Source organism: Letharia columbiana (assembly GCF_014066305.1).
Source record: "Letharia columbiana isolate WasteWater2 chromosome Unknown Sc0000091_s0, whole genome shotgun sequence".
NCBI lineage: Eukaryota > Fungi > Ascomycota > Lecanoromycetes > Lecanorales > Parmeliaceae > Letharia > Letharia columbiana.
In genome coordinates this window covers 41010-65146 of record NW_023501136.1, presented here as the reverse complement: position 1 = coordinate 65146, position 24137 = coordinate 41010, and the positions used below count along the sequence as shown (strand labels likewise).

Sequence of the window (24137 nt, the reverse complement as noted above, 5' to 3'; positions counted from 1 at the left end):
AACAGTTGTAGTATCGTTCAATTACCCTAGGTAAGCTCATTTGTTCGATTCTAGAATTTCTGAAATCATTGTCTCGAATGCAACAGTAATGGTTGTCCATTTCGCTGTCATTGACACGACAATAGCATTGTCCCACCGTCTTCATTGTCGAATTAAGCACAATCACATTTGTTCTTTACCCAGGCGTTCACCATTGTTTTTGGCCACCATTCGTGCCCTTAAATATCCATCAATCCTCCCCTCTCTCTCCCTTCATTCCTCAGCTCACACCACTTACACAGAACGCTTCCAAACCTTAACTCCTATTTCTAGCGCACACGACCACAGTCACGAATCAATCCGATCAAAGCTAACCCAAAACACTTCGTCCGGAACGAAGCACCAACACGTTCCCAACCACAAGATGTCTTCAATCATGACCATTCTCTCCTTCTCGGCCCTCGCTCTTTTCGCCTCCACAGCCCAGGGTCACATGGTCATGGCCACGCCTCCGCCATACGGCAGTCCCGACAATAGTCCCCTCAATGCCGATGGTTCAAACTTCCCGTGCAAAGCCACGAGCAACTCTGGTGGAACAGTCACCAATATGGCTATCGGTGCCTCACAGAAGCTCTCCTTTTTGGGTGAGTCAGTCCATGGTGGTGGTTCGTGTCAAGTTTCTCTTACCACGGACACGCCTGCAACGAAGAGCTCTAAGTGGATGGTTATCCATTCAATCGAAGGAGGTTGTCCGGCTAGAAATCAGGCGGGTAATATTGGAGCAGATAGTTCCGCCTCCGCTCCTGACCCGGACACATACGATTTTTCTATTCCTGCAGGTATTACTCCTGGCGCCTACACCCTTGCATGGACTTGGTTCAACAAGGTGGGTAATCGTGAGATGTACATGAATTGTGCCTCCATCAAGGTCACTGGGGCTTCAAGCAAGAGAGAGACTTCTCTCAACGAGACGGAGGAGTACGCAATTCCCGAGCTTGCCGGACGTGCAACGGCTTCATTCCCTGACATGTTCGTCGCAAACATCCCGGTTACGGACTGCACGACGGCCGAAGCAACAGATGTAAAATTTCCATCTCCTGGTTCGTCGGTCGAAATGGCCAGCGCCAATAAGGCCGACGTCTTGACTCCTCCGACTGGGCCCAAGTGTGGAGCATCTGGCAGCTCGTCAAGCGCTTCCTCAGACACTCAAGCTTCCAATGCGGGTAGCTCTGGAGCTTCAGGCGCCGCTGCACCTGCATCATCTCCAGCAGCCTCTGCATCTGCCGCCGCACCCTCGATGTCTGCTGCTGCTCCCGCTGTCGCTGCCTCTCCCTCCGTGGCTGCTGCTGCTCCCTCTGTTGCCGCCTCTCCCTCCGTGGCTGCCGCCGCTCCCTCCGCCGCCGCACCCGCTTCCCCATCTTCCGCCGCCGGTTCAGCTCCTGCAGCTGTTGACAGCTCATCTGGCTCGAGCGCTGCACCAGCTTCTGCCTCGGGCACGGCATCGACTGGCTCCTCTACCGGCTCTTGCGCCACTCCTGGCCAGTCAGTCTGCTCGCCCGACGGATTACAGATCGGGACGTGCACGACACAATCTACAGTAACCTGGATACCTGTGGCGGCTGGTACAAAGTGCGTTGGCGGGTACATGGTCGCCGCAAAGGGCAAGCGTAGCGCCAAATTTTTGAGCGGCTACTTCTTCTGAAGAGAAGCTCATAAGATTGCCAAAGGCATTTTCCTCCACAGTGTGGAATAACATCTACATACACTCTGGATGGTTGCTTTGACCTTTTTTCCAGTGTGAGAATTTTGATTGCATGCAGTTCTTAGTACATACAGTCTGAATGGTGGGGAATAGGATACTTGGGTATCATTTCGCTCACTACATAGAAGCAAAATAGAAGAAAACTGGCAATGAACATCCTTCCACCTTGCCCATAGTGAGTCCCATGACAATAGGCAATTAACAACGTGAAGGGCGAAACATTATCATAAAGTTTGGCCTATTGCAGGCCACCGGGACGCAATAATAGGGCGCAATATGGTATCGAGTCTCGATCGAGAGGCCACTTGGGGTCTGGAGTAACTCGATTTGCGCCATTTTTAAATTTTTTTAAAATACCAAGTAACATAGCGTAAAAGCAGGTATGGTGTTGATGTAGGAGCTTGTGATTCTGTTGGGGATATATACAATGTGATTGAAGTCGCAAAAAAGACGAGCGTCTTTTTTTTATATGTTTGGCCTGTACTCCTAGTGCTTCCTTGTGCTCCGACTGATCTCCAAAACTATTTTCAAAAATACTCCATCTCTACTCCTCCCTATACTCCTCTTTCGAGTCTCGGCTTTCACTCTACTCTAAAAATCAATCATGAGCCTACTTACCCAAGCAATTGCTCATGTATGAGACTTTGAACAAGGTCTGAAGTTCAAGGCTTGGTGCCTTGATGCCAAGATTGACTAGTCTAGTAGAGTCCGGCAGTCCATAAGTCCGAGATGCAAGAGACATGAAATGGCGTAGGTAGGCATCCAAATTTTAGTGTACTGACACTGTGCATCTGCCTTTACGTGCATGTACCTTTCACTTCTGTCCATATAATGTCATTCACCGGCCAGGATGACCCATTCTTACAGGCTCAGGCGTAGGTCAATCGCAAGCAATAAACAGTCAGAAACTCACGATTCTCCTCAGTGATGTCCTATCCACTTTGAAGACCACGAGATCATTATTCTCCTCCTACCTTCGAATAAGATCTCTCGCCTCATCCGCATCATCTCCTGAGCTGGCACAAGCTCGCAGCGAGCTCGAGTCCACCGTCCAAGATCTCAGCACAGACCTACAAGACCTAGTAGACAGCGTAAAGGCTGTCGAAGGGGATCCTTTCCGATATGGATTGGATATTGATGAGGTGGGGCGAAGGCGAAAGCTGGTACAAGATGCCGGAGGTGAAGTTGAAAGTATGCGGCAAGAGCTCGCAAAGACCGTTATTGGCGCCCAGAGCAAAGGCCAAGGCATGAACGGAACACTGCCCCCACCATCGGCTTTTGACCCAGATGAACCTGACGGCGATGATTATGGCGTCTTCGAACAGCAAAGACAAGTTGAGATGATGCATGAGCAGGATGAGGCGCTAGATGGTGTATTCAAGACCGTGGGAAATCTACGACAGCAAGCAGACGAGATGGGTAGAGAGCTTGAAGAGCAGGGAGAGATGCTCGAAGATGCGGACAGGCTGGCCGATAGAGTGGGAGGCAAGCTGCAGAACGGCATCAAGAGAGTTGGCTGGGTCATAAAGAATAACGAGGGTATGAGGACCTTCGATCAATCACCCCCGCGGCTAAGCGACTAATCGCGTCTCAGATACATGGTCAAGTTGCTGCATTGGCATCCTGATATTTGTCTTGATACTTCTCCTCGTCCTCGTTCTCATTCTGTGATCGTTTCACATACGCCGTCATACCCACATGGGGACTCCCGGAAGCCTGATGGCGGATCTACAACGCTGAGGATGCTATGCCGGTCATTCACTTAGCAAGGCACACCACAGCTTCGTGCTGAGAAACAAAATCTCGGCACCCTAGCTCATTTACTGAATTAGTTGAGACAGGCGACTGTCCAATGGGGACCATGCCTCGAGCAGAGCCATAACCTTCGTTTGCAAGGTCTCGCGTCATTTCGGGCCGTGCCCAGCTTCTACGACACTGCTATTGCCACTCCAGCCCCCAAGGCTCAGATGAAGCTATCAAGAGCCGAGAGAAAAGTAATGTGAGCGATTGCTCCGCAGAACCACTCATCACCCAGTCGCTGACCAGATCCTCTTGTAGCTCTTCTCTGAGACGCAAAATCGCCGGAAACTGTAGGTTTCTGAATGCACATACCACGCAATCAAGACGTTTAAGTTCGAGAAGCGAAAGGGTAGTTCAAAGGAGGGAATCTACGTCTAAGGAGGGGAGAACATCATTGCTCGAGGAGCCTGGCTTCATCGAGAAAATTTGAAGCTTAATGAAGATATGAGGACATGAGGCAAGTTTGCCGTTCTCGAAAATGGCTCAATCTTTGATAAAACAAATTATTCCGTGAAGTATTCCTCTTTGGTATCGTAGCTTATGCCTGAAATGTTCAAGGTTTAACTTCTTCTGCGCCACTCCTTATACTTGCCGTCTCCACAGACTCCCCAGTCACAGGTTTCACTTTCTTCACTTCTCCAGACCCCCATTGCGCTTGATATCTCCAGTCCCAGATCTCAAATTGCGTTCCAAAATCTCTCCCCACGGCCGGCAAACACAAGTACAGCCCTTCGACCGCAATGAGCAACACGACCCATGTCACATGCTCTCCAGGCACACTCTCTACCGTAAGCTTCAAGGGCAAGTTGTTCGTCGTGAGGCCTCCTGCCAGGTTGCGAGGAGAGCCGGATGTCTCCCAGACGAAGGGGTCATCCTTGGGGCCAAGGGGCCCACCGCCGTGACGACTGATCTCGTCATTGATAAATTCATGGATCCTGAGGAGAGTGCTTCCAAGGATTTGGCCGTCGATAGGATTAGTGGTTCTGACGTGCAATTCGATGGTGGAGTGCGGGACACGATAAACGAATATTTGGGCTGCTGCGAGAGAGTTGTTCGAAGTCGTATATCCGTTAGTCGAGAAGTTGCTGGGCAGGGCGGGTAACCCGGGATTATCGTTGGTCGGTACTGTAGGCAAGCCGATGGGCACGGTGGAGGGAAGAACAGCTCTATCTAGGTGTCAGCTGAACTCGATGGATCAGGGACCTGCAGGAACAAGTTGCCTGCCTTTTCGCAAGTGGTAAAGTCTCGAAGCTCGGGGCAGCAAGAGCTCCTGGCGCGGGAAAGACCAACAAAGTCAGCGGGAGCGGTATGGTCTGGAGGCACAGATGGAGATTATTAGGAAGAATCCGCATTTCGACAAACAACTTGATGAAAAGATTAGCAATGAAAAGTCCGAGCATGCTGCTTGCTGCATATCTGAAAGCAAGGATGACCCCAGTTGCGCGAAGACAAATCTTTGCGACCCGAAGTCTCCAAATGTCATGGCGAAATCATTTCTCCATGCTGAATACGTGGCGGTTGTGTCGCGTTGGGTGGTGCAGATGAGTCTGGGATGAGACAGCTCTGCGCATGCGGATAAACAAAACTCATAGTGGGTCGATCACCATAACACGATTTCTTCTCGCAATCGTACCAGAGCTATGTTTGTAGCCAATGAGGCCAAGCTCACCCAGCCGTAATCACCGCCGCACCAAGTGTCTTAAACATTTACATCGGTCGGTGTTCTGAAGACTCTTCTGAAAGCCTCGAATTGAGCCGCGCGATGAAGTTTGCAAGCCAGAACACAATGAGTCGAGGGTGAAATGGACTTTCACATTAGCAAATCCCTTAGTGAATAGACAGACCTAAGCAAGTCGACAAACCACACCGTACCGCTTTAATACCGAGGCTTACAATGCTCAAGCACTTCCGAGGTTCAGCTGCTGTTTCACCCTTCCCAGTGGTAATTAGGTATCCTAAACTCTGACAACGTGGAGTATCTCTCAGATGTGAGCTGCTGGAGAGCATAGCAGCCGTGGAATTGTCAAAAAGAATCACAAATTGAGAGGCTGAAAATAGAACCCAGCATCACGAAATGATGAGGGAGAGTCTCAGTGAGTACCCGATTCAGTGTGATAGATAACATCAGGACGACATGGAAGAGAACACTACGGTCTTACTCAAAGCATACACTCTCTCCATGCAGTCCCTAATCGTTCCTTATCCCGCTCTTCGTCCAGCCTCCCTCGACAACAGCTTCCCTTGCCACATTGTTGATGATGCTGAAGCGATCAGGCCCTAGCTTGACCCCGCCGTACCATCTACTGACGACGACTAGCACGTCCCATACATCCATGATCTTCAACAATTGTAGTAGCCTTCCTCCAGCTGCATTTTCTCCATCGTCATCACAATCCTCGTACAGTACCTCACTTGCTGATTTGGCAGTGGAGGGAGCACGGATACGGTAGGCTGTTGGGTTGTGACTGGCTTTGGCAGTTCGTTTATCATTCACGAGGAGGTGAGCTAGAAATGCCTGCGCTTGGGCTGGCGATGTGACGGAGCAAGCCCTAGCTACGAAGGTCGACTTCTTCTCGGTGACGGCTGAGGAGAGAATCCAGCGAGGCTCCTCCCCAAGACCACAAGTGACAGGCGGGGCGGCTTTGAGCACAAGACGGGCATCATCCTCAGGATCGGCCAGGGAAGACTGCTGACCATTGGAATCCTCGGCCAACACGGTATCAAGCTCCTGCAGTAGATCGAAGAGGCAGACTGAGCCTGAAATGAATACCGAGAGTAACGTTGCTCGTGCAGTATCTAGTACATGGCTCCCGTAACCCTTTCTCGCCTGCGCCCCGGTTCTTTCTATGCCTAGCAGCTGTGGTATTGACTCAGGATAGTCTGACGGGAAGAGCACGCGCAATGAGGCCTCGACATGGGGAATCGATAGGATGTAGACAAAAGCACCATCTGCTTCTCGTAATACATCGTTGCCATAAATTGACTGAATAGCTTCTATCTCGTCAAGTAGATCTTCGGACATCCTGCCCCAACAGCCTCTGTTGTTATCTGTTGATAACCGAGGTTGAGGGCAAACAGACCGTAGGATTCGCCACAATGAAAAGCTTCAACTGGCTTCCCCATAATCTCTCGAGAGGTTTCTCAATTGCTGCGCGGTAGTTGGGTGGAGACGGTTTGTGGAAGACTGAAGTCTCCCAGTACCTAAGGTACACATTCTACGGGCGTAAGACTAAACCCCTAAATGGACTAGTTTCAATATCGCGTCCAGTCGCGCTTCAACTGTTTGGGGTATTCGAATGAACGTCAACCATTGACTTCTGTTCCAGTTTGATGGCACACAATGCGGAAACCAGCTTCTTGGTTGATAGACTGATTAAGGCCTTAATCGGAGATCCGTCAGAGGCTGACGTTGACCGCTGTAAGCGTTCAGCATTGCGCACTCTGGCAAACAGTCATTCTCCGCGTATCAATCAATTCGAGATCACTGCTCGATTGGAGGGTTTGGAGGAGAAATGGAGGATCCTCAACAACGATGTACTAGCTGACGCCTTGGATCTGCGACGAGCAGAACTGTCCGTAACGTCAAACAGATGGACTCCGGAGATTTTATCGCTTTTTTTACAGCTATCGGACAGACCAACTGACCATCCAAATCTTGCGCATCTGGCATCGCTGAAGCCTGAGCTTCCATCTGCGCCATTGACATGGGCCGATATCGTAGCTGAAGACCCATTGGATGACCAGGATGGTATCTGGAAGAATGTGGATTTTACGGCAGATGATTCGGACGATGATGAGCGGATTGAATCATTTCACTCTGATCCTTCAGTACTCACGCCGGAGTCCAGCGTAATTGGACAAGAGGTCGGAGCTTGCATCGAAACACTGATTGAGCCTATTTCGCCTCGGGAAGTTCAAATTGCGCACATCTGGAATTCGCAAGATGCCGATAAGTTTGACTTGATTCGCGAGGAAGACGAAGACCGTAGGCCAAAGACGATCTTGACTGAGCTGCAGGCGGGACGGGAAGTCATCTTCTTACTCCTTGGGTTACCAACGTCTATCTTCAGTCAAGGGGACGAAGGGCAGACTACCGTGTCGAGAGCGGATTTTCTAGAGCATGCCTCTCATGAATCATTGACTAGTCTATTGGCAGGATTTGCTGTAATTGCTAATAAGCTGCTCAGCGTCCGACAGTGGGTTGGAAAGGACGAGAGGATTCCACTCGAACAGACTTTTCAAGCGACCCTTACCTCACGCCTAAAGATTGTTGACCGTGCCTTGTCTGCAATACAAACCAAGATCCTCTCCCTTGGTGCCCAATCATTTCCAAGTCTCTTGGCGCTCTACGATGAGACTTCCAATATCAGCCGACTCTTACTACAGGTATATGACGTTTTGCTGGAATTGGACGTTCATCCAAAGCTCGAAAGGCCTTTCCGCATACTCGAATGCTTGTTCGATAGAACATGTATCAACCAAGGCATTGGAGATGCAGAAGGTTATGAGTACATGGCCAATCTGTTCTTCGACTGTTTTCAGACGTACCTTAAGCCTCTACGATTGTGGATGGAAAAAGGTCAGCTCACAGGGCGCGATGGGGTCATATTCATCAAAGAAGACAAGAAAAAGGTTCATTTGAACTCCGTGTGGCAAGATTCATATCATCTCATCAAAGATAGCAATGGTGTCTTGCACGCTCCAAAATTTCTCCATGTAGCCGCGAAGAAGATTTTCAATACTGGCAAAAGTATCGACTTTCTGAGACGTTTGGGGTGGGAAGACCATGATCTGAAACAAGATCCGGCAAAAGAGCTTGCATTGACCTACGAATCTGTCTGTCTGTCAGCGGATCTTGGCCTGTTCAGTCCTTTCGCCGAGCTTTTCGACATGGCCCTCGATAAGTGGATTGCCAATAAGCATCAAGCATCTTTGTTGGAGCTTCGTGCCCAACTTGATTCGCGTTGTGGCTTGCAGTCATCGTTGGATGCCTTAGAGTATATCTACTTCGATAAAGGCGCATTTTGCACCAACGTCAACAACCGGATCTTCGAGAAAATAGATCGTGGGAATCCTCGATGGAATGATGGCTTCACTATGACTGAATTATTCCAAGGGGCTTTCAAATCTATTCCCTGCATTGATATTGATCGGCTTGAGATCTGTCCGAGTCCAGCAACCCAACAGGAGTCAAATGGAGCCCGGCGCTCCATGAGCGTTCTTGAGGGTATTCGGCTTTCGTACACTCTTCCTTGGCCCGTTGCGAATGTTATCAGAACAGATTCCATTGAACTCTACCAGCGTGTCTTCGTCTTCCTGACGCAATTGCAGAGAGCGAAGTATCTGCTCCAGCGGCAGAAAATCGCAAAAAGCGTGCAAGCAACAGACAAGAAGCCACTATTACAACTTTACACACTTCGCCACCGCCTCCTCTGGATGACAAACACAATGCTGACTTACATCACTAATATGGTCCTTTCAGTGGCTACTGCTGACATGCGTATCGCCATGGATCGAGCTCAGGATGTTGACAGTATGAGCGCAGTCCACCAGGCTTACATTACAAAACTCGAAGATCAATGCTTTTTGCTGAAAAAACACGCGTCTATTCGCCAAGCTATCATATCATTGCTTGATCTAACAATTATTTTCTCAGACCTGCATGCCTCCTATGCTACCAGACAGATATCCTCTGACTGGGAGAGTAGCTTCACAATTACAAAAGCCAACCAAAAGCATGCAATTCATTTCAAACAGGAAAAGCTGGCCAAAGCAGCCTCAGACGATGAGGACACCGAATCCGATTCTGACGACTCCAGTCCCTGTTCCGCTTTGCATGCGGAGCTTCCGGATGCTGGTAGGCTGAAGCAAATGCTCGACACCTTCAGGAGTCTGCATGGTTTTGTGACCGTAGCAGTGAGAGCAATCAGCAAAGCTGACAGTACACCTTCATGGGAAATGCTTGCCAGTAATCTAGCTATGGGGCTGGAAAAGTGATGCTTCGAGAACATGTCATGGAGTGGGACTAGCAAGGAAAGCTGCACAAATACGCAAAATCGAGTCATTAAGCTCGAAAGGGAGACGCTGCAAGGATACCCTGTGAAGGACAGAAACTCTTTACACGCTCTAGGGTCCATCGCGTATTCTACGAACCTAGGCAAAGCCTCTTACACATCTGAGCAGCAGAACCAGACTACATCTGGTCATAAGTATTAGATCCAACTTACGGCCAGTGACCCGTCGGTATCCCAAAGTCAAGGTTACCAATTTGAAGACTGAAACTGACGTTCGCTATTGGCATTATGAAAGGCAAGCTTGATATCGACAGCAACAATAAAGCGGCTTCTGGATTCAACGGTCTGTAACGCAGATCGGTGAATTGAAAAGGCTGGGCTTCTGTTGTTGGTTCCTACAAAGACGAAGGTTTAGTAATCTCTAGCTGATCCGTGCGAGCCTCAGAGTCTCGTCTTGTGATAATGGTACATTGATATGGTCTGGAGTGACTGCCAGGGGATGCAGGAGATGCTTTATGTGTATCCTAAAGATGGGCCGAGGCGGGCAATGGAGAATGATTAATGGTCTTGAAATGAGGCAACTCGGGCCTAGCCCGGCTCTAGTCTTGCCGAGGATTTGCCATGTTGATACTAGACAATATGTAGTGAAATGTTTTCTTGAATAGAGAAAAGGATAAGAATGATGAAGGATGGGGAGGTAGAAGAAGTATGCCAATGGCCATGACGATCTCTTCATACCTATATTGTTTCCCAAGTGACTGGTCGATGAGAGGCCGAGAAAGACTGCCCACATGGCTATCCCAAGACCGTTGCGTGCTTTGGCGATAGTATCTGCTTTTTTATTGTTCTACCTCCTCTTCCAGGCCTTTAGAACCCCGCCAACAATACATGGACCAGGCGATCTGGAGCATGAGCTTCCTAACGAGCCGACCTTACAAGGTACAACAACCGTAATATGCTCACATGTACATGCTAATAGCAACCAGAGTACGGCGAACCTCCTCCACCTTTATGGCGAGCCGATGGGTATGCTGCGGACAATCCCGATTCACCTCGCATTAATGCGACACTGCTGGCGCTGGTACGAAATGAGGAGCTAGATGGTATGCTGGTATCCATGAGAGACTTGGAGCGAACATGGAACTCAAAATTCAACTACCCCTGGACATTTTTCAACGACGTCCCCTTCTCAGAAGATTTTAAACGTCTAACCCAGATGGAGACGAAAGCAAAATGCAATTATGGTACGGCTGTCCAGTTTGCCCCTCATTCCAGCGTCTTCGCAAATTAATAGAATTTCTTCCTACAGAATTAATTCCCAAAGAACACTGGGCAGTGCCCTCCTGGATCAATAGCGATCTTTTTGATGAGTCTGCCAAGATGCTCGAAGAGCAAGAGGTTCAGTACGGCCCCATGGTATCCTATCATCAAATGTGCCGCTGGAATAGTGGCATGTTCTACAAACACCCAGCCCTCCAAGATGTCCGCTACTATTGGCGCGTCGAGCCAAAAGTACACTTCTTCTGCGACATTGACTACGATATATTCCGCTGGATGAATGATCACAATAAGACGTACGGGTTCACGATCAACCTTTACGATGCGCCGCAGACCATACCAACTTTGTGGCCAGAGACAGAAAAGTTCATGGCGGCACATCCAGAGTATTTGCACGAGAACAATGCGAGGGAGTGGGTCGTGGATAGCAAAAGGAGGCCGGAACACAATATAAAAGCGCACGGGTACAGCACGTGTCATTTTTGGAGCAATTTCGAGATTGCGGACATGGGATTTTGGCGTTCCAAACCCTATGAAGACTATTTCGAGCACTTGGATCGAGCGGGTGGTTTCTTCTATGAGAGGTGGGGGGATGCGCCGGTGCATAGTATTGCGTTGGGACTGTTTGAGGATAAGAGCAAGATCCATTGGTGAGACTTCCCGCATCTGCATTCGACCTCGAACCCAATATGGACAGGCGCCATCTGACTGCATTCCAGGTTCCGTGATATAGGATACCAGCACATACCCTACTTCAACTGCCCTAAATCGCCCAAATGTAGAGGGTGTGTCACGGGCCGCTTCACCGATGGCGAGAGATTCCTATTCAAGGAAGATTGCAGGCCTAATTGGTTTAAATACGTGGGCATGGATTGATACTTGAAGATGGCACAATGGGGCCTTCGAGGGAGAGAAGACAATAACTCGTTCCCTATACATGACTATGTGTATAGTAGGTATTTGCTACCTTCGATCGGCATGTCAACAGTACGTACATTTTGGCGCAAAAGGCATCACGGAGGCACCTGTGTATCTGAGCTATTTCAATGTACATAATAGCCTTTCAATGGTGCAAGACTGGGATGAAATATCATCTGAGCACTTGTAGTCCTGCTCAAGTTCGTCGAATTTACGAAGTCTAATGTCAGAATTTTTCAACCGTGGCGCTTTCTAACAAATCGTGGTCTATTCCGTGTCCGAGCCCAGGCTGAAGGCAAAAGTGCACTACCAGATCGGTCTCAGCGCAGCGCAGAACAAACCTGTAATATGCAAGCCATTCGACCTTATTGAAGCGGAGCAACGAGCAAGCTTTGGCAGATATTTATGTGCATATATCGCGTACAGACGAGTCAAACGGCGTCGTGCAATCTTGGTTGTAACGTGCTTCTCCAATTCTCCTCTTCGTCCCCAATTTCTCAATACGCCCTCGGTCCCTTTCAAGCCCTATTTGCACCTCCAGTGTAAAGTTGCTCGGGATACAAGTCCTCCTTCAAATCGATACCTAATTCTTCCCGAAGCGGTTCGAGATCGCGCAAGTATTCGTCGTATTGGCCCTTGTTTTCGACTTTGGCCTTGATACCTGTATCTCAAGGGGTGAGTACGTCTTCGAAAAAGAAAAGGCTGAAGTGAGTAATGCACCTTCGAAGACGCGTACGGCAGTGGGAAAATCATTAACTCTTCTGGCTGCCCTAAGAGCGGCTGTGATGACAGAAGGAGAGGGGACGAGATCGTAGGCGAAAGCGTTGTTCAGGTTACGCTGTTGTAAGACGAAAAACTCAGAATTCTAGGGTTCGGCTTTGCGGGGCGAGATGTAGTCTTTACCTGTAGTTCGAAGACATCTTGAACACCATCGAACTCTTTCTCATATCTGGAAACGTCTCTTGTCAGCCAATTGACCCATCATAGTTGCCCCAGGGTTCGATGTTTGGATGCTCTGCACTCAGAGAGCTAGGGCAGGTCGAGGACAGACGAGCTGCCAAATGCCCATACCTAGCAGTGAACTCCTCAAAGCTCTCTTCATGATGCCCTGAGCCCCCGGTTGCCTCTTGTCCATCCTTATCGGCTGCCCTCCTAACACTTGTACTGAAGTAATTGCATGGCACCGTCGCGGATGAGCCGGCGTATACTCCCCTTGGAGAGATTGTCTTTGCTGGCTGCGATGACCGGAACAGGTACGATGGCTGTGTGCGCGCGGCTAGACGAAAGAGAGTGGCGGAAGACATTGAGGATGCGCAGTGAGGACGCTGAGGGGAGATTTAAACTGGGTCGGATGGTGAGTGGAGGTACGGAGATACCTATAGCCGGAGTTTGCTCCTCAGATCAGGGGAGCTAGGGCTGAACAAAAGACGTACCTATCGGTGGTAATTGAAGCTTTCACAATTCTGGATAATCTGTGTTTTAAAAGGAGCAGATACCGTCGATGAATATGGTCAATTGGACCTCGTCAGTTGCCTTCTGGTCAAGGCAAATTTCTCGTCCAAAGATTTTCTCTCTTTTCTATGGAGAGCAGTCGTTGAGCTTTCTCTCACCTTCCCTGATAGCTGATTGATTGCCTGCCATGATTGGTCGAGGCATTTCCATCAGCCGAAATTTGAGCGCCCGCCAGCGCCGCGCAACCATCCCTCCTCCCAACTCTCCTTTCTCCAGACTTTCTCATCAAGTTCGAATGACCTTTGCGTAGCAGTGTCACGTCGTCAATCGCCTTCTTACATTCGATTCTAGTCACTCTTTTATCAACCTTGCCGCATGTGAAAGTATTCTGGCACAACAAGCCCATTCTTCCACCACTTTTCCATTATACGGACCCATTGACTATTATTCACCGAATATACCCTTAGCCAGTACCAATCGCCAAAGGCGCTCACTGCTTTGGCAGACTACCGGCATCATGTCATCCAACCGTCTCGATTCCATTCCCCTACCTACGCTCGACAGACCCTTCATTGTGGAACTATGGCCTCAATTCGACAAGCTCTATTCCCACGTCGTGGGACACTCCGCAAACAAATTTGTCTTCGTACCAGGTGCAACGTCTCTGTCGACCTTCACAGCGACGGTAACAATGCTCGTAACGTATTACGTGACGGTCTTTGCAGGGAGAGAGTTCATGAAAAATCGGGAACCATTCAAGCTCAATGGCCTATTCATGGTGCACAATCTAGCTTTGACCATTATCAGTGGAGTTCTTCTGGCACTCTTCACTGAGCAGTTGCTACCAACAATTGCGAGAAATGGAGTCTTCTACGCCATATGCGACCACAGGGGAGGATGGACAGCCCCTCTGGTGACTCTATATTACGTGCGTACTCCTCTGTCGCGGTCAGGAAAGTTGGGACTGACAGCCTGTAGCTGAACTATCTTACAAAATACGTGGAGCTGTTGGACACTGTCTTCATGGTTCTCAAGAAAAAGCCCCTCAGTACGTCAAGAATTTCTAATCCTAAAGTACTCAGCTGATGCGCCCAGCCTTTCTCCATACCTATCATCACGGGGCTACTGCTTTGCTCTGCTATACTCAACTCGTTGGGCTGACCGCCGTCTCCTGGGTCCCCATCACCCTCAATCTCACCGTCCACGTAGTCATGTACTGGTACTACTTTCAAGCCGCGCGCGGCGTGCGCATCTCGTGGAAGAAATGGATCACCAGGCTCCAAATAGCTCAATTCGTCATCGATCTTGGCTTCGTCTATTTTGCCTCCTACACTTACTTCTCCTCAACCTACTTCCCTAACCTACCGACGGCCGGCAAATGCGCTGGTGAAGAGTTTGCTGCTTTTGCAGGCATGGGCATCATCTCCTCCTACCTCCTACTCTTCATCTCCTTCTACTTCGCTACATACAAGAAAGACAATGCAAAGGGTGGACGGGGGCGGAAGAAGAGCAGAAGACTTAGCCAGACGGCAACAAGAGCGGCCATCGACATGAGCAGGATGGAAGTGCCTGACGTGCAACGCATGGAAGATGCTGTGCATTTGGGAGGTCATTCCAATGGATCAGCAACAGGGAAAGAAAATGGTGGAATCACGCCCAGGGTGACACGGTCGAGAAAGGGGTAAGAGTGGCATACATGAGAACCTGGAAACAGTTCTTTGCACGTGCCATTCCAGGAGTGGGTATCGATTTTGTACGTACTCCAGGAGGTCATGATATTTGATACTATGTAAGGGTGGTGTGGATGCTTTACGCTCCTGTCGGATTTGTGGGCACAATTCTCATGGCGGATGCACCAGTGCACTCAGGAACGGAGGCCTTAAGACTGCGTTCCAGGGCCTTGCTACGGGACCTTTAGTGGAAAATCGTTTGAAGTAGTCGTAATATGTACAACATAATAGCAATCTCTCCAGACTCGAGCTATAAGCATCCGGTGAACAGCAAGCCTTCTATACTTGTCATGTTGTATTGATCATGAAGCTGTGTGGCATGAAGCCCAAGCTGATGAATAGCGGCTACGGCGCCTGAGGCTCGAAGTGCCCAATCTCTTTGACATCGTACCTCTGACTCGGTACAGCACGGCTACTGATAACCAAACGGAAGCCATGTTTCTCAACCATCTAGCTCCTCGAGACGACGGAAGGCCTAGCCCCATAGTATCTCGAGCATGCGAGTCTGACAGCGCTCGTCCGGAATTGCATACTCCCTGGCGGCGTTCCACTAGCTTTTCGCTCTTTCCATGGGAATGATAATGCGTGTACGTGTACTTCTGTCCGTGCGAGACTTTGAGCCACACATTCCAGGCCTTATCATAGAAGTTTGTATCCGAACCAAAGGCTGCAAAATACTTTTCATGTAGAGTGTGAGAATAGCGAGAAGTGCGGAGAAGAAATCAACAACGGGTATACTTGGCAGACTGGATTCATGCAGGCCAACAAAGCTGCACGGTGGTTGATAGCAGCCGAAGTTGACTTCGGTGGCATATTTTAAGGTTTGCGATGGCATGAAAAACAATCGGGAAGAGAGTTTTCCTGATTGGGGGCCCCTGAGTCGTACCTTCTTGGGATGGCCAGTACGACTCCAGTGGGCCCTGATTATGCAGAGCCATGGCTTTGAGCAGCCTGGGTGGGACGATCTGATAGATGGAGACTTATGCTTGGTCCGCAACGGTATTGAGGTGGCGACGTCGATTAATACCAGAAGTTCGTTGACAGAGATATAACAGATGCTTGCGATATTGTAATTAATGAGCTTCCTTCGGAGACGTTGAGAATGGACTGTATTTGGAGACGATATATTGGACTGTAGAGTAAGGAAAGAAAAGAATGATGACACTAATACTAATCATTGAGATGATGAAATGACAGTTGTGCAAATTTGGAGATAACGATTGTATTACCATCAACCTAGGTATTAAGCCAGTACCATTTTGAAGAAATGAGAAACCTCTAGATTTTCATCCAAATCCGCGGATAAACAGTGCCAACGCAGGGAGATTGGGTTCGATAGTCTCACGGTCCTAAGAACATCTATGCATGAGAGGAAAGCAAACCGCCAGGGCGAAATATGCCGGATCTACTACTACTGTGCGGCCCCTGAAGTTCCTGAACCTGGGTGGCACCAGCGGAGTAGGTACATGTAAGCTTCGGGCACTTTTCTTGAAACAATTTGGGTCTGCACAAGTCGAAGTGGACAAAGCTGTGGTTGAGTCACTGTCCACGCCGTTCATGATTCATTGTACCGTGTTATGAGATGTGCATCATTGCAAGCCAGATCTTCCGGGGCAGATGTGAGATGGTGCTCAATGCTGTCGCCAAGCTCTTGTCGGCACCATCAAAATTGTGCTCTCTGCACCGCACAGGCAATATTTATACTTCAAGGTTCATCGTGCATAGGTGCAATGTGTCCAGAGCTTAGAGCCCAGAGCGCTTTAATCTGTTGCCACGTACCTCTTCATAGACGCTGGTCAGATGCCAAAAAACACGCATTGCGGAGTGGTTATCCTCATCGCTCGGCCTAGAAGTATCTGAGGATCGGACCAATCGTCCTGTAATGATCCGAGATGCAAATTGTCCGGGCGTTGCTGACTGTTGAGCCTTGACGCATACAGCATTGACACGGCAGTAATAGGCGTAGCTCATCTGCCAGCGCTGGCATCGTTTGGAAGCAAAGGCTTTTGTTGGGAAAGTTTTCTTGCCTAAATAGGTAGTGAAAGTAGTAAGATATGCGACTGTAAGCAAGGCACATATGCAGCCGCATAAAAATGGGCAATGTTAGTGGCACGCGTATGTATCTATGCGTCTTCATCGAGACAGCCGCTGCATTCGAGTGATTGTCCAGTCTCCACACAAACGGCCGGCTATCGCATGGCAGCGAAGAAGGGAAGATGAAGCATGTGGGTAAATGATGGCAAAGGACAGGCCGCTTCCAAAAGAGACGGAGGTTGGTGGGTGTCAAAGAGGTCAGGGTACAGGAATAGATAGAGATGGTATCGTGGTCAAGAGAAAGATGCTCTCGGTACCATACAATTTTTCATGGTAATAAAAGATCTAAGGTAGTCTGATCTAAGGTAAGTACTTTAGTATGATGGCGAAGAGTGGGAGAAATTGAATTAGGTAGGTACTTTAGTCACTATTTAAGGTACATCTGGTGCCTACTTTACAGTACTGCCTAGGAGAATATTAAACTTGCGGCTTGCTCGAGCCCGTAGAGTTAGCGTTGGACAGCCGGCCTGTTGGATCTGATGGCGATTCGACTGTCCAATCATAACATGTATTGCAGTTTCCTGTACAGAGTAGAGAGTAGATAAGTACCGGTATGTAAGAATGTACCTTGTAGACAAGCTGATTATCAGTATTGTAGAAGCGCACCTAGCAGCGAACGGCTTCATGCAATGCTGAAGGATGCTCCTGCGTCATGCGTCATGTAGGTACTAGTACGGGCCTGCTTTCTTTATTCCGTTTCCCCTCTTTTTGTCTCCGTTAGATTGAACGCTAATGCACCCCAGTGCCCACAGCCAAATGTGTGGCCGTTCGGGAAATTCCTTCAGCAATCACATCCACAATCACAATCGAAAACCACGGCTTGTGCGGATGGAAGCATGGAGAAGCGCAAAGCCGCATTATATACCTAGTTAGACCTCAGACTTGGATTGCCAGATAGAAAATGATACTGAAACAGACAAGGTACGGTAAGATGGCCAAATAATCGACCTCAGGTGCTTTACTGGTGACTGTATAATTTAGACATATGGTCGAAGGCTCGTCGAGCGTCATTTTGGGCCACGGGAAGCAGATGGACAGAAGATTGTAAATTGCAAGACAAGCACGCCAGGCTTGAAACAGCAGGCCCGGCCGGTTTCACGTGGTCAATCCTTCGGTTTAGCTGAGGGGCAGCTAGGACTCCGCTTGGTGCCACTTCTAGGGGGCTTTTTGGAGGGACCTAAAAACATGTACATTACATATCGATTGGCATTAGGTACCTTCTCTTGTCCACGGTATTCATATTTGACGCACTATTTGCATCTGACCACAGAGCTTCACGGAACCATCCTTTCGTGATCAGACCGATTCTCATACCGTTGAACCGTTAAACCCGCAGCTACTGGTCGGGTCTTTTTTTTTCTTTTTTTTTTGCTTCCCGGAGTGACGAGGCGTGCATGGCTGCGCTCTGGAAATAAATAGGCGCAGCAATGGATGGTGGAGAGGTGGGATGTTCATGTCACGAGCGTAACTACACTAACCTTAGGGTAGGAGTTGCGGTTGGCTACGATCATGCAGCCTCTTTAAATTTCCTAGCCAATAGATGGCTTGAAACCCACACCCCATTCATCATTTCAACCATTTTACCCTTGCCCTCACAGGTACACACTCTCCCCACCATCAAACCGTTAAACCTTCCGTCGACTTCCAGGGTTATTATTTTGGCGATTGTCGATCTTACCGTGCTGTAAACGGTACACGCACATGTCCTGCGGCCCTGCCTTCATAATCTATATGATAAGCCGGCCTTTCCTTCTGCGGCGCGGCTGACTATAACCACCGTACTCCATCCTCAGCTCCATTATTATTACTCTTCCACAATCCCCATGTTGGATACTACCAACCAACACTGTCCTTCTGAAACCGTGCTGTACGCCTTGTTACAGTGACATTGCCTAATCTTCCTACGCTCAGCTCACATCCATCATCGTCATCATCATCATCAACTTGGTTCATGAATGAAAGCATAGCCTCCCATCCTGACCACCATCCTACAATCAGCACCATCCAGCAGTAGTGGTTATGCCTGTCCTCCATCATCGACACTCAGTATCAGGTTCACGACAATTAGACGGTGCAAAGCAAAGTATCAAAAGCAACAACGCCATGGCAGACCATTTATGGATCCTGGACGAGACTTACGAGAGGCCCGAGAAGGAAAGGCATCTCCTGTCGACAACAATCGGCAGAGTGCCCTCGAAGAAGGAGAACCCAAACCATCTCCGCATCGACACATACAGCAAAGCGAATCTTCATGATCGCTACATGTCGAGCGAGGAAGAACCCTCTCCCAGTCCCGATAGCGACACGGAGAGCAATGAAGAGGAGCTCAAGCACAAGGTTCCAGAGAAAGTTGTCGAGGCGACTACCGAGCCAGTCACCGCCGACGAATACGAAGCCGAGATTGCTATTGCTGTTCCCATACTCGCAATGGGCAAACCGAAGTTGGTGGACATCACCAACCTCGCCCCAATGCACAAACGCAAGCGAGCGGAGAAGTCGGTGATTTCACGCTCACTTGTGAAGAACGCCACCCTCCGCATGCCCACGGTCACAGACGAGAACAGGCCCTTGGTCGCTTCTGAAGCCACAAAGATTGTTACTCCAGAGGCTGGTCTTCCGACGCGCAAAGCCAGCCTCCGCTCGCTAGCTCCCGACTCATGGCTTCCTGATGACGGTGTTCGCATTGTGCAAGAGGAGGAGGAGGAGGAAGATGAGCATTACTTCCCCGATCTTGAACTACGCAAGGCTCCCACCTACAATGACTACGACCCATACTCGCTCAGTCCGCCACGCCTGTCCCCTAGGAACTCATACAACTCGACCAGCAAGAAGCCGGGTAGCGTTGCTCGGGCCAGAAACACTTCCAACCCACCCACCACCATGAACAGTGGCTGGAAAGGGCTCACCAGGTCGATGAGTCTGGCAAAGAAGCAGGCTCTTCATCGAGCGGATCATCAAGTCTCCAAAAAACCGAAGATGATCGCCAGGGCGGCGGACGAGAGGGAAGAACCTCTGATAATACCAGCGTTTCCGTTCGGGGATGGCAGAGGCGTGGATTGAGGAGATACACCAAGCTTGACATGGCGGCATATGTACACACGGGAGATGATCATGATATGATATTGATGGACACACTGGGATCACGGGATGAAATATGAGGTTTTGCGCAGCATGCATCAGCGATAGATACCTTCCACGTTCGTTGTTTACTTAATTTTGTACCTCTTAATGAAATTTCCAGAAACAAAACTTGACAGAAAATTAGAGTAACTCAATTTCGTTGACCTCCCACACGGCTGGTGCTGCCGACATGTTACTAGAAGTGCACTAATCTGAATGCGGGCTAGGTGCTCGTGACGGAGAAAATCTTGTACGAGCAGCATTGCTCCTCGTCTCTCTCAGGTCGATTTCTCCATCTATTTGTGGCATTAGCCTTTACAACTTTACAGTGCTATGAGACCTCGAGTCTACAGAGCTGAAAATCTTGTTAGATAAAAAAAAAATTGGGTAGACGGAAGAATTTTGAAAGGGAACAGATTGCTTATCTCCACCAAGAAGATTTGTTTGGTGTAGGCATTGTGCCTAGATACTAGGGTGTCCAGCCAGTGAGCATTCGGGTCACAGAATTTCGAACCTCGGCCGGTTATCATCCACTAATACAAGCTCTGCTTCGCTCTCCGTTGCCCAGTTGGTATTGATCGTGCATCTTCTGTAGTGAAGCAAATCAGATCTCTGGCGTGTTACCATCATCGCTATGGATCAACACTCCATTGGTTCGTCGGCACTGGAGTCGAGGGTCCTAATTATCATGACTGGCGGAACCATATGCATGAAGAGAAGCCCAAATGGCTTCGTGCCTGCAAGAGGGTTCTTGGAGTCTGGCATGGCTCCTCGTCCTTCATTTAACGACTTTTCCAATCCCGATGATATTGTTGTCGTGGTCGACGACGGGACCGAGGTGTCTCACCGTAGCCTGCGAACGCCGATCAGTACGTATCAAAAGCATGTTCGGTATGCTGTGTTCGAGTTTCAAGAGCTTCTGGATAGTTCCTCAATTTCCTCTGAAGGGTGGAGCCAAATTGCTCAGACAATCTTCAGAAATTACAAGCTCTTCGACGCCTTTGTCATCTTACATGGCACAGACAGCCTTGCCTATACGTGCTCTGCGCTCAGTTTCATGCTGCAAAATCTAGGGAAGCCGGTCATCTTGACAGGAAGCCAAGCGCCAATGCTAGAGCTCCAAAATGATGCCACAGATAACTTGTTAGGATCCTTGATCATTGCCGGCCACTTTATGATACCTGAAGTATGCCTCTTCTTTAATTACAACCTTTTTCGCGGAAACAGGACTACCAAAGTCTCTGCTAGCGATTTTTCAGCCTTTGCGTCGCCAAATGCGCCTCCATTGTACGTACATTTGGGAGATGATCCTGCACATTTGGTACCGAGATTGAGTTGCGAGACATGTTTCGGGAGAAATTTTACCTTTCTACCCCCGAGACCTGTCTTGCAACTCCAGTCTTTGCCGCGAACAAGCAATGCTGACTCCGTAATCTGCGTAGAGGAACTATCTCATCACTCAAGACCCACGTGAAATGGGAACTGATCCACAGGCCAACGCATCTCGAGCCATTTAGTATACAAACGAATCGTGCAACGGGCGATGTAGCTTGTCTGAGGATCTTTCCCGGCATAGAGCCCCGAATGGTCGAAGCTGTGCTTCAGCTTGATGGCCTTAAAGGTCTAGTGCTAGTACGCATTTCCGCAGCCCGTATTTCCCCTTTTTGAGGCAAGTCTTGAGCTTTAAACATGTCTTGGGAGTCTCTACTCTCGAAACATGTTCCAAGGGTCGATATAACCCCTCAAATAGGCAATTCTGACGGCGAAATTGTGATACAGGAGACTTTTGGCGCAGGGAATGCCCCTGGAGGACCTGATGGAGCTCTCACCAAAGTGTTTGCAAACGCAATCAGAAGAGGCGTCATTATTGTCAATATCACTCAGTGTGAGAATATCCACTCATGTACCCGGATTGCACTAATCCCCATTGTAGGCATGACCGGAACTGTCAGTCCCCTGTATGAACCCGCGATGTTGCTGAAGCATGCTGGCGTCATTCCTGGGCATGATATGACCTCCGAGGCCGCCCTTGCGAAGCTTTCCTATCTCCTTGCGATGCCAGGCTTAAACCCTGAAGATATCGTACAGAAGATGTCTGTTTCTTTGAGAGGTGAGATGACAGAGCAGGTGAACATGGTATTTGAGCACCCCAGCGGCGTGTTACCTGACCGACTAGCACGTCTTACGTCCCTTGGATATGCTATCTCCAAGGGGGACGTTCCCGAGATCCAGAAGCTTTTGAAGGGCGATCATGGCTGGCTGCTCAACGAGGCCGATTACTCCGGCAATACGCCTTTGGTGAGTACCCACGCATCATTGACGGCATTGTTAAGCTAAGCATTCACGAAAGCACATTGCCGCTACAGGACCTAGTCTAGAAATCCTTCGGATCCTGCTGACAAAAGGCGCTTCAGTGCACCTGCGAAACAACACCGGCCGAACGCCTTTGTTTGCCTCAGCCAATGCCGGACTCATGGAACATGTCTCCCTACTCAAACGATCAGGGGCTCATGTCCATGCGGACGAGCTCAGCATGGCTCGATTGCTCGCTCAAAGTTCACCAGACGTATGGAGCATGGTTGGAGTGGCGTAGTTAAGGTTCCGGGTCCAAATTTAGCCGCCGTTCACTCTTCGCGAAAATTTGTGGAGATAAAGTAACATCTGCTGTGACATTGTTATGCAGTGAAGCATCCTTTCCTTCCAAGGTGCCGGTCACTACTCTAAAGAGTTGCTTCAATAACACCAGGCAGAGATCTGGACGCAAATGCACCGAGAACCCCAGCTTCAAATGTCTCCGTACCAATTAATAGCATCAATTGGCTTGCGTGCCGTCGCGTCGAAGCTGAAATCTACGACCGTCTTCTGAACAAATTATTGTATCCAAGAGCCAACCGTCCCTGGGGTGAATCATTGACCTGTTGGATGTGCAGAAGCGACGCCAGAAAAAGTCGTAGTTGTGGGGGTACCGATCCCGAATATATCAAACATTCCAGCATGAAGAGAGAAGTTTCCCGTCCGCTCAAAATTGGGACGAAATGCTCCTACGCATCATCAGCTAGTTCATACGGCTTAAGCCTATGATCGTGCAAGATCAGAGCAGGCCAGCGCTCGAGACTGTTAGGTATTTGGGGCATTTTAGCTATGCGCGCCACGGCTTGTTTGGGGTGAGAATCAGGTGGTTGTTTTTGGAAGGATAGAGGTGGTGCTTTGCGCGAAGGATTTTCCAGTTGAAGATGATTTCTCCAAAGCCTTTGATGGCTTGCTGGAAGGCTACGTGCACCAGATACCCAAAGTAGCTGCCAGAATGCCTACGAACAGATGGCCAGGCCCCAGCTGAACAGCAGGACGAGTCCACTCGATGAGCCCCCTGGAACACCTTTCCAGCTGCCTATGTTCAATAATGTCCTCGATCCAACCTCGAATTTGTGAAAGCATGTGTTCTCTGGTGATTGGTTATAGTGACCATTTTCGGGATAGTTTCCAGTCCACGTGCTATTACTTATTAGCCTTCCCGTGAGTCCAAGGGACGGCTAGATGCTGCAAAAGGCCGTAACAGATCAACCTCCTCCTTGTCCTCGGAAGCGATGATGCAAACTTCCGCACCAAATACAACCGTAGTAGAGGCCCATAGATTCTTCTTCTTTCTCTCTTTGCGAGACGAGTGATTTTGGTCAGACTCGGTGGATACTCGAGGTGTTTTGATCGCCCGATGGATCTTCTCGCGTTTGACTCGAAGCAGAAGTATTATCCGTTGCTTTTCGCTAATCATGATTGTGAAGAGAAGACGAGGTTGTTGGACTACCTTACTTTTCGGTTGTTTGGACTCGCTTATAACCAATAAAGCCTCACCCGTATATTTTTCGCACTTTTTCAAGCTTTTTAGACCCTCAGACGGGATTACGTAAATATATCAGTCCGTGCTTTTTACTTTACTGTTTTCACACCATCAATCATTCGACCATTACCATTACCATTACCATTATCATCATC

General features: G+C 49.1%; 10 protein-coding genes across 10 annotated transcripts; 7 read left to right on the top strand and 3 right to left on the bottom strand.

The window, feature by feature from the left end:
• Positions 1–415: 415 nt before the first annotated feature.
• On the top strand, positions 416–1681 carry HO173_012725 (uncharacterized protein; the record flags this gene model as incomplete). The annotated part of the gene is made up of 1 exon (XM_037314559.1): positions 416–1681. The coding sequence occupies one exon, from the start codon at positions 416–418 to the stop codon at positions 1679–1681; it is 1266 nt and encodes a 421-aa protein (XP_037158574.1).
• Positions 1682–2572: 891 nt separating this feature from the next.
• HO173_012724 (uncharacterized protein) lies at positions 2573–3412 on the top strand (the record flags this gene model as incomplete). The annotated part of the gene is made up of 3 exons (XM_037314558.1): positions 2573–2616; positions 2667–3280; positions 3336–3412. 3 exons carry the CDS (start codon positions 2573–2575, stop codon positions 3410–3412), a joined length of 735 nt encoding a protein of 244 aa, XP_037158573.1.
• Positions 3413–4094: 682 nt separating this feature from the next.
• Positions 4095–5024, bottom strand: HO173_012723 (uncharacterized protein; the record flags this gene model as incomplete). Its single annotated transcript, XM_037314557.1, has 2 exons — positions 4095–4707; positions 4975–5024. 2 exons carry the CDS (start codon positions 5022–5024, stop codon positions 4095–4097), a joined length of 663 nt encoding a protein of 220 aa, XP_037158572.1.
• Positions 5025–5729: 705 nt separating this feature from the next.
• HO173_012722 (uncharacterized protein) lies at positions 5730–6563 on the bottom strand (the record flags this gene model as incomplete). The annotated part of the gene is made up of 1 exon (XM_037314556.1): positions 5730–6563. One exon carries the CDS (start codon positions 6561–6563, stop codon positions 5730–5732), a length of 834 nt encoding a protein of 277 aa, XP_037158571.1.
• A 308-nt stretch (positions 6564–6871) lies between these two features.
• HO173_012721 (uncharacterized protein) lies at positions 6872–9538 on the top strand (the record flags this gene model as incomplete). The annotated part of the gene is made up of 1 exon (XM_037314555.1): positions 6872–9538. The coding sequence occupies one exon, from the start codon at positions 6872–6874 to the stop codon at positions 9536–9538; it is 2667 nt and encodes an 888-aa protein (XP_037158570.1).
• Positions 9539–10346: 808 nt separating this feature from the next.
• Positions 10347–11709, top strand: HO173_012720 (uncharacterized protein; the record flags this gene model as incomplete). The annotated part of the gene is made up of 4 exons (XM_037314554.1): positions 10347–10494; positions 10542–10799; positions 10865–11483; positions 11553–11709. The coding sequence occupies 4 exons, from the start codon at positions 10347–10349 to the stop codon at positions 11707–11709; spliced, it is 1182 nt and encodes a 393-aa protein (XP_037158569.1).
• A 560-nt stretch (positions 11710–12269) lies between these two features.
• HO173_012719 (uncharacterized protein) lies at positions 12270–13055 on the bottom strand (the record flags this gene model as incomplete). The annotated part of the gene is made up of 4 exons (XM_037314553.1): positions 12270–12412; positions 12472–12589; positions 12655–12700; positions 12823–13055. The coding sequence occupies 4 exons, from the start codon at positions 13053–13055 to the stop codon at positions 12270–12272; spliced, it is 540 nt and encodes a 179-aa protein (XP_037158568.1).
• A 665-nt stretch (positions 13056–13720) lies between these two features.
• HO173_012718 (uncharacterized protein) lies at positions 13721–14888 on the top strand (the record flags this gene model as incomplete). The annotated part of the gene is made up of 3 exons (XM_037314552.1): positions 13721–14131; positions 14182–14251; positions 14299–14888. 3 exons carry the CDS (start codon positions 13721–13723, stop codon positions 14886–14888), a joined length of 1071 nt encoding a protein of 356 aa, XP_037158567.1.
• A 4158-nt stretch (positions 14889–19046) lies between these two features.
• On the top strand, positions 19047–20087 carry HO173_012717 (uncharacterized protein; the record flags this gene model as incomplete). The annotated part of the gene is made up of 1 exon (XM_037314551.1): positions 19047–20087. One exon carries the CDS (start codon positions 19047–19049, stop codon positions 20085–20087), a length of 1041 nt encoding a protein of 346 aa, XP_037158566.1.
• Positions 20088–20781: 694 nt separating this feature from the next.
• HO173_012716 (uncharacterized protein) lies at positions 20782–22740 on the top strand (the record flags this gene model as incomplete). The annotated part of the gene is made up of 5 exons (XM_037314550.1): positions 20782–21434; positions 21590–21779; positions 21927–22032; positions 22081–22445; positions 22498–22740. The coding sequence occupies 5 exons, from the start codon at positions 20782–20784 to the stop codon at positions 22738–22740; spliced, it is 1557 nt and encodes a 518-aa protein (XP_037158565.1).
• Between the last annotated feature and the right edge of the window lie 1397 nt (positions 22741–24137).